The sequence below is a fragment of the Prionailurus viverrinus genome, chromosome A3 (genome assembly GCF_022837055.1).
Source record: "Prionailurus viverrinus isolate Anna chromosome A3, UM_Priviv_1.0, whole genome shotgun sequence".
In the NCBI taxonomy this organism is placed as follows: Eukaryota; Metazoa; Chordata; class Mammalia; order Carnivora; family Felidae; genus Prionailurus; species Prionailurus viverrinus.
In genome coordinates, this window is record NC_062563.1 from 87,009,635 (window position 1) to 87,018,883 (window position 9,249).

The 9,249-nt window shown below is 45.6% G+C and overlaps 1 protein-coding gene across 2 annotated transcripts in view; it reads right to left on the minus strand.

The window, feature by feature from the left end:
- Positions 1–988, minus strand: part of NFU1 (NFU1 iron-sulfur cluster scaffold) — a 28,036-nt gene extending 27,048 nt beyond the window's left edge. Inside the window, exon 1 of one of the 2 annotated variants that reach the window (XM_047854196.1) lies at positions 731–988. In XM_047854196.1, the coding sequence (XP_047710152.1) occupies positions 731–777 (47 nt within the window). In that variant the 5' untranslated portion in view covers positions 778–988. Of the gene's footprint in view, positions 1–277; positions 538–730 lie in introns of those variants that run through there. The other variant, XM_047854195.1, reaches the window with a different exon arrangement.
- Positions 989–9,249: the final 8,261 nt, after the last annotated feature.

Genomic DNA, 9,249 nt, shown 5'->3' on the forward strand with positions numbered 1-9,249 from the left:
GCAGCCAGTCTCTGCGGGCCTCCCCACCGCAGGGATTCAGGCGCCGGATCTCAGCGCCTGGGACCGGGCGCCGCAGATCCCGCCCGAATTGAGGGCGCAGCGCCGCCTCACCGATAGGCGCCCACCTCGGGGCGAGACCCCCAACTGAAGCGACGGGGCGCACCCGAAAGCTCGGTCAGGGGCACTTCTGCCCACCCCGCTGCGGGGGCAGCGGCCACTCTGCTGGTTAACTAAGCCCGGCGGCACGCCTGTGCGGAGCTCCTGGCTCGTCACCTACCGCCTACACAGCCTTGCGGCTGCAGCCGCAGCTCCCCAACGCAGCCGGGCCGCCGCTGCCATCTTAGTCCCAGTGCGCAGCAAGTGGAGCAGCTCTCACCGCTTCGCCGACTGGCGGAAGCCCCGCGCAGGCGCAGGCCGGCCAGGAGCGGGACAGGCTCCGTGGAGAGCGTACCCTGCCGGCGGCGGGCGGTGCTGCTGCGGGTGGGGCGGGAACCTTGCTCCCGGCTCCCGGCAACCATTGCCCACCTACACAGTAAGCCTGGACCAGGGCTGGGAGAAGCCCCGGAGACGCTTGCGCAGGCGCCCTAGGTAAGGCACGACTCAGCACACATGCGCGCAGCAGCGCTTGGCTTTTTCTTCTTGATGGGAGCTTCTGCCGAAGGATGCGTGCACCGCAATGCTGCTCTCCAACCGTAAACCTGCCCATTGCCATTAGTAGAATCCTGCTCACCCTCGAGTCCCAGCTCGATGACTGCGTAAAAAGACTCCCCGGAGCATCCCCTCGAAAGAGTTGTCACCTTCAGCGAGATGCCTGCTCTTCTCCCTTGGAGCTCTGGTTGGTTCTCTTATCCTTCTGTTAGGCTGGGCTTATAGACCCACTCATCTTGGACCAGTCCCCACAGGACTCACCTCCTGCAGCGCTGCCCTTTGCTTTATAAACATGAGTATTTGACTAGCTTCCAGAGCCAAGTGCAAAAGCCTATTAACTACTCTTCCAGAACTTGAGTATTTCACTTTCTCCAGGACAACGGTTCTCAAGATGTAGACCGGGGGGGGGGGTGGGGGGGGGTGGGCAACAACAGATGGGAACACATTGGAAATGCAAATTAGCAGCCCACGCCATAAACCCACTGAATCACAGTCTCTGGAGGTGGGGTCCAGTCTCTGTTTTAATACGACCTTCCGCTAAAATTTGAGAGCCACTGCTCTAGAAGGTAAGCACAGTACTGGTTTCTGGACCAGAAACAACACACCTATTGTTGGACAGATTGAAGCCACAGACACAATAACCTTTGTGGTTTCTATGGCCCAGAGAAGTGTCCAAGAGGGTGGGTGGGGCTGCAGGCCTGCGTTAGGTGTGGGTTTGGACACCGAGCAGGCTGTGCTTCCTTAGTGCAGTTTACATTCTGGAGGCCACAGGTTGGCTTCCAACTGCTGGTTCTTCGCGGAACATTCATTCTAGACCTCAGTGCAGTCCAAGGCTTGCCCCCTTACTCTCTTTTAGATCCTGACTGAAGTGTGACTTTTCCACTCAGGAACAGGCCCTGGGTAGGGGCCAGTCTTCCCTATCTTTAATTTCCTTCCCAAAAAGAAAACTCCTGCCTTGCTCCAAATCTGCCTCCAGCCACCACTCTCTCTTTTCTTCCCTTCAGAGCCAAATGGCATAAAAGAGTTGTCTACACTTTTAATCTCTAGTTTTTCACCTCTCACTCAAACCACTGAAACCAGTTTCTGTGTCCCAATATTCCCCCACTCCCACCCTGGCTGCTCTACTCAAGACTGCTCACAACATCCATGTTGCTCTACCTGAAAAATCCTTCTCAGTTATTACCTTTCTTGACCCCTGGAACATCGAATGTTGAAGATTTCTCCCGCCTTTTAATAATCTCTTTCCTTGGCAACACAACTGCCAATTTTTCCTACAACTTTAATGGTTACTCCTCTGTCTCCCCCTGCAAGGTTTCATCTGCCAGCCTCTTAAATGTTGGTGCTTTTTGGGACCTCCTTCCAGGCACTTTTCTTTCCCCATTCTTTTGTGATTGAAAAACTTCAGGAAGTTTATACCAGTTAGCATTTTTTTTAATGTTTTTTTAAATTAATTTATTTTTTAATTTACACCAAGTTAGTTAGCATATAGTGCAACAATGATTTCAGGAGTAGATTCCTTGATGCCCCTTACCCATGTAGCCCATCCCCGCTCCCACAACCCCTCCGGTAACCCTCTGTTTGTTCTCCATATTTAAGAGTGTCTTATGTTTTGTCCCCCTCCCTGTTTTTATATTCTTTTGCTTCCCTTCCCTTATGTTCATCTGTTTTGTATCTTAAATTCCTCATATGAGTGAAGTCATATGATATTTGTCTTTCTCTGACTAATTTCACTTAGCATAATACCCTCTAGTCAGTTAGCATTTCAATCAGCCATCAGAATATGTGTTTCTTGCCCTTACAAAAACTGGATAAAAAAAAAAAAACACCTTTGCTGAGTATTGGTTATTTACATTAATGATGTGGTGAAAAATAAAAGTTTAGAAACTGCATACAGTATGATCCCATTTATGTAAAATTATTTGTGTACATATTTGCATAGAGGTGCCAGCTTCCTCTCTTTTTCCCTTTCCCTGGCTGTTTTCAGTTCCTTAATATGTCAAATTATTTCCCACCTCGGTGCCTTTGCACAAATTGCTCCCTCTGTGGGGAATGCCTCCCTCCTCCCACCTCTCTCTATCTTTTCTTTTCCTTTTCCCCTCCTTTTTTTTTTTTTTTTTTTTGAATACCTTGTATTAATTCCCCCTGGTCTGAATATAAGGTAGGGATATTTTCCTTAAATATCCTACTTAGGTGGCCTTTCCTGACGCTTCTTTTCGTCCCCATTGAAATAGTCTCCTCTGTTATTCTCTCTCAACACACAGTCTCCTTTTCCTTCATAGCACATTATCACAACTTAAAATCATGAATTTGGGTATTGATTTTTGTAATGATACTTTTCCCTGCTACACCCTCAACTTTAAGAATGGCATGTCTGTCTCTTTACTCTTGTACCCCAGCTCCTAGTATAATACCTGGCACATAGTAGGTGGGCAAAAAAAGAACTAGTTGAGTGAATGAATGTCATCACCTGAACCCTTTGTCAAATCCAGTACACACATTCAATCCGTGTGATGACTGTGCAGACAGCAGAAAGAGAGGGCCTGGCCTCATTCACCCCTTACCTGGTACTGTGCCAAAGCAGGGTGTAGCATCTATGGAGAGGATTATAACCACTGGCACATGAAACTGGGGACAGCAGCCAGGTGGACAACTCAGGAACAGATGTGAAACAGCCTTCATTTTTTTCCTAAATATCCTAGAGGGAGGGTGACTCTTTTAGGAAAAAGTAAAACTACTACTTGAGATATCTGTATCTATTTATGCTACCCTTTTTCTCTCCCACCGTCTCTACACCACACATGCACACACACACACACACACATACACACACACACATTCATTCACCATGATAATCAATAAACAACTGATATTTCCCCTAATACCATTTCAATAAGATGTCAATTCTGTTTTAATTATTCCCTGGGAAGATTCCCAGACCATGTGACATGGGCCAAAAAGTCATTTATTTACTCATTCGCCATTTATTCAATAACTATTTTTTGAGGACGAAACATTCCATTTCGATGACATGAATGGAGCTAAGGAGTATAATGCTAAGTGAGATAAGACAGTCAGAGAAAGACAAATACCATATGATTTCATTCATATGTGGAATTTAAGAAACAAAAACAAAGAGAAGAAAAAGAGACAAATGAGACAGACTGTTAATTATAGAGAACAAACTGATGGTTACCACAGATAGGGGGAAAGGATGGCTTAAATAAGTGATGGGGATTAAGGGGTACACTTGTCATGATGAGCACAGGGTTATGTATGGAGTGTTGAATCATTATATTGTATACCTGAAACTAATATAACACTATGTTAACTGGAATTAAAATGAAAACTTTTGAAAATGATTAAAAAATAACTTTTTAAAATGTTTATTTTTTGAGAGAGACAGAGCATGAGTGGGGGAGGGGCAGAGAGAGAGAGAGAGAGAGAGAGAGAGAGAGAGAGACAGAATCTGAAACAGGCTCTAGGTTCTGAGCTGTCAGCACAGAGACTGACACGGGGCCCAAACTCAAGGACCTGATTGTGACCTGAGCTGAAGCTGGACGCTTAACCACTGAACCACCCAGGTGACCCCAAAATAACTATTTTTTAAATAATTAATTTATTTTTAAAATTCAAGTACATTTAACATATATTAGTTTCAGTGTACAATGTAGTGATTCAACAGTTTTATACATCAGTCAGTGTTCATTATGATAGACATACTCTTCATCCCCTTCACCTATTTCACCCATCCCCTCACCCACCTGTCCTCTGGCAACCAACAGTTTGTTCTCCATATTTAAGAGCCTATTTTTTGTTTTTCTCTTTTTCCCTTGTTCATTTGTTTTCTTTCAATAACTATTGAATGCTTTTTCAATTACGGTCCCATGCTCTATGCTTTGTACTAGGGATTGAGGCAGACGATGCTAGATGCCTTCCAATAATCACTTTCCCCTTCTTCTTTACTAGCCAACACTGACTTTACTCAGGTGGCAATGTGTCCAATCTAATAATGATAATGATGATAACAATAATAATAATAATTCTAACCTCTCTTGCAACTAGGGCTTGTCATGTGGCCCAGTTCCATCCAATGAGACAAGTGTGGAAGACTGTCAGAAATGTCTGAAGAGGTTTTGCTTTCCTGCTGTAGGTGCTGGCCCTTCCTCCTGCTTGCACGGGGTGGGAATACTGGAGTCAAGGCAGCCACGCGTCAGCCATGACATCCCTGAGGAAGTGAACCAACAACTACCGGCGACCACCATCTTCCAGACTTCTTGTCGCATGAGAAAAAAATCGGCCACAATTTTGCCGATGCCACTGGTTAGTCAGGTTTCCTGTTACTTACAAATGATCAAAATCCTTGGTTCGAGGCTACAAAGATGAGCATAACAATTCCTGGTCTCAGGGAACTCCTAGAGGGGAGACGCTGTAAATCAATGAAGGCAGCCCTGGGGAACAAGGGCTACCCAAGGGCTATGTCGAGGGCCCACTGGTGGCAGGTAAGAGAAGTGAATGATGATTTCTGGGTGAGACGACGGCAGGAGGAAGGCTTCACATAAGAGGAACTCATTGTGTTGGGTGTTTAAAGAGAAATAAGACCAAGGTGCTCCTGCCATGGACGGCAGTGCCAGTGCAGACCTGGACCACCAGCACTGAGTCCCGGTTCTGCTGCTCACACTGGTCTCACTAGACTGTGAACCGCACACAGGCGCTCCAAGTTTATCTTCTTCTTGATTCTGTTCCCAGTGCCTGGCATTTAAGAGAGGCTCAAAATATACTTGCTGAATTGAAACCTCTCTGAAGTCCCATAGTCACCTTCTACCATATTTTATTTCATTAGTCTGCTAATTATTTAAAGTCATTTACTCCCCCTAGAAAGTATACCACACAAGGGTGCCTTCCTTGGTAACTGAGATATCTCATCTGCCTAGAACAACGCCTGGCGCACAGTACGTACTCAACAAATACCTGTTGAGTGAATGAGCCCTAACTTTACTGATCTGCAAAATGTGGATAACAATATCTATCAAAAATGGTCAAGTGGATTAGAGAAAAATGCATGTCGAGCTTGTCATATGGGTAGGTCTAACAACGCTGTTGTCTTCTCCTGTAAAACTTTGAGACCCACTCCTGACACATCTATAAGCAACAACACCTGAGGTCAGCAGCCTAGTCTGTTCTTCCTAGAACAGGTTTGAGCATTTCTGGGGGCCAATGTGGCAAGTTCCAGCAGATAAATGTTTACCTGAGGCTTTGGAAAGCCTGCCAGGAAAGAATTTGTCCTGGGAAAGAATTCCTCTCTGGGAAAAAGTCAGTATTCAAAAGTTTGATTCAAGGGGCACCTGGGTGGCTCAGTTTGTTAAGCATTCGACTCTTAATTTTGGCTCAGGTCATGGTCTCATGCTTCGTGGGATCAGGCCCTGCATTCTTTCTCTCCCTCTCTGTCTCTCTCTGTCTCTCTCTCTCTCTCTCTCTCTGCCCATCCCCACTAGTGCTCTCTCTCTCTCTCTCTCTCTCTGTGTCTCTTTCTCTCTTAAAATAAATAAGTAAACAAACATTTTTTTAAAAGTGTGATTCAAGATCAGTGAACCTTGCTGTGCAGACGGTCTTTGGTCTAACACCCATGGACGCTGCCTGAGGCCCAGGAAGGGGGCTTGAAACCAAGGTGACACACAAAATAAGAGAGCTGCTTTGTTAAAACATCCAAGACTGTGTCCAAGACTGTGTGAACCTTGAGCCCTGGGTCATGCGGCTTTATTAGCAGGCTGCAGCACCCCGTCTGGACAGGAGTAGTGGGAGGATTCTACATGGTGGGTGCCTTGGCCTTCTGGGGCTGATTTGGCAGCAAGTTGCAGAGCAGTTGAAGTAAATATGTAAATGATAGCAGAACAGAATCTGTTCCAAGCACATGTGATCCCAGGAATAGCTGGAAAGAGATGCAGGTCATTAGAGTTTCTACAGAGATGGTAGGGACAGAGAAATATTGTAATGTGGCCCTATTTTTACCCAGAGATTGATTAAAGTTTCAAGAAATGTTGAAGAGGTAACAACAGAGATGATGCCATCTCCCCCTCCTCTTCCTCACACCCCTCCTCCTCCTCCTCCTTTTTGGAGATAATACCTTCTAATTATCACTCTAATTACATATAGCTCTCTCTACTCTCTGGTTTGTTGCTTAAGAGAAAAAAAATCTGTTCCTTTTTCTTAAAAATTCTAGAATACACATGTTATTTTTTTATCTTGAGAGAGTGGGGAAGGAGCAAAGAGAGAAAGAGAGAATCACAAGCAGGCTTCTCTCACAAACCATGAGATCGTGACCTGAACCACTGGTATAAACATTTTAAAAGCAAAAGTCGTACTACTTTCGAATTTCCCCATATCACTATACAAGCCTTGGAATTCCTCTGCTATTTTATGCTCAAAGGCTTATACCAACAGCCACCAAAACCTGGGCTTCCTTTATCATACTGCACCTGTCTGCTTTCATCTCCAAAGCCAGGAAAGTGTCCTTAGATTTGAGATCTGTGAGGAAGAGAAGACATGTGAGTCATTTGGGTTTGTTGTTGTGTATATGTAGCCATAGGAGCTTGGCTTCTGGCCATGCAGGGTGTGCCCTGTATAATAATCCTAGGGGCCACGGTAACATAGGTCTCAATGTGAATCACACCCCCTGAAGTTGTGCACCATAATACCCTGTGTCACAGGATATGGTCTGGGACTTTTCCTGTTGTTTTAGAGTTTTGGCTAAAGCCTCAAAGTCAAGGACATTGGATAATAAGGGCTCCAACATTTTAAAGTGATTAGAGACAACCCTGTGGGCTTCCTAAAAGATGCAGAAAAATGGTGACCACCCCCCCAACTCATCCTGGCAGGCCAACTGAAAATCATTTTATTTATTTATTTATTTATTTATTTATTTAAAGCATATTTTTTGTAATGTTTTATTTATTTTTGAGAGAGAGTGGGGCGGGGAGGGGGAGAGAGAAAGGAGACACAGAATCTGAAGCAGGCTTTAGGCTCTGAGTGGTCAGCACAGAGCCCAATGTGGAGCTCAAACTCACAAACCATGAGATCATGATCTGAGCCGAAGTCGGATGCTTAACTGACCGAGCCACCCAGATGCCCCTGAAAATCATATTTTAAGGCCCCAGGGTGCCCACAAGGAGTGTGGTGTCTCATCTACTGGCTGCAGGCTTCCTGAACTATAGGAACTCTGGGTCTGCCTCTCCAGTTACTTGGGTAAAACATGGTGAGGGAGTCTTTGGAGTATCCCCAGGAGTTTGGGGGGTGAAGCCTAAAGATAGGAGGCTATCTGGAGCCTCCCACAATGGCACAGCAAAGAGGGAAGGAATAGGGGACCAGCTTGCACTCCTGACATTTGGAGGGACAAGGATGCAGGACTTTCCATGGAACAAGGAGATGCTGCAGAAGTGAGCCAGGTTGAACTCCTGCTCACGAGGGTCCCCAGGAGGGCAAGGGACTCCAGCTTGCTGCGTGGGTTATACCACCAGTGGCAGAAGGTGAGGGGAGTGGGTTGCAAGAGTGAGTGAAAGCAGGGCTCAGCAAACTCATCTGTAAAGGACCAGAGAGGATATATTTTAGTCTTCCTAACCATATAGTGTCTACCACAACCACCCAACCCTGCCATTATAGAGCAAAAGCAGGCATGAGCAATACATAAATATATGGGCATAACTGTGTCCCAGTACAACTTTATTTACGGACACTGCCATTTTTATTTCATCTAATTTCATGTCATGAAATATTACTGATTTTTTTCCAGACATCAAAAAATGGAAAAACCATGCTTCTCTGCTGCTCAGATTTGCCCCGTAGGCCATTGTCTGCCAACGCCCTGAGCTAGAGGGTGTGTAACCCTGGACAGGAACAGGGCAGAGAGCCACGGGCAGCCCCAGCCAAGGAAAAGGATGCTGCACCTTGATCCCAAAGCCCCTCCTTCTGCCCCAGCCATAGGAGGCAGGTGTAGAAAGAGGAGGCTGGCTTCTGAGCCCAACCTAGGGAAAGGAGGGAAGCTCTCTGGTAGACGGAAAATGGAAGGTGTAAAGACTTAGCTAGATTTCTTACCACTGGAGAGGACTATGGGAAATACGATCATGCTTAAAGCTGAAGGAGACCAGAAAGTGACGGGACCTGCAGGCATTTCATCAAGGAGGTGGGAAGATCACAAGGACCATAGTTAAGCCCTTTCCTGAACTCTTACCTTATCTTACTGAACTGAGTCTATTCAAAACAATGGTTGCAGATATTTTAACAATTCCCTTTACTAGCCACTCCGAACTTAACCCCTTGTGTCGTCGTTCTTAGCAGATTTAAATAAATTTAAAAATTTTTATTTTTGAGAGAGAGAAACACAGAGTAAGCAGGGGAGGGGCAGAGACAGAGGGAGACAGAATCTGAAGCAGGCTCCAGGCTCTGAGCTGTCAGCAGAGCCTGACCTGGGGCTTCAACCCATGAACTATGAGGATCATGACCTGAGCTGAAGTCAGACACTTAACCAACTGAGCCACCCAGGTTCCCCACCCAATTTATTATTTTTTAAGTAAACTTTTTATTCTTTTTTTTTTTTTTACTGTCCTAAAT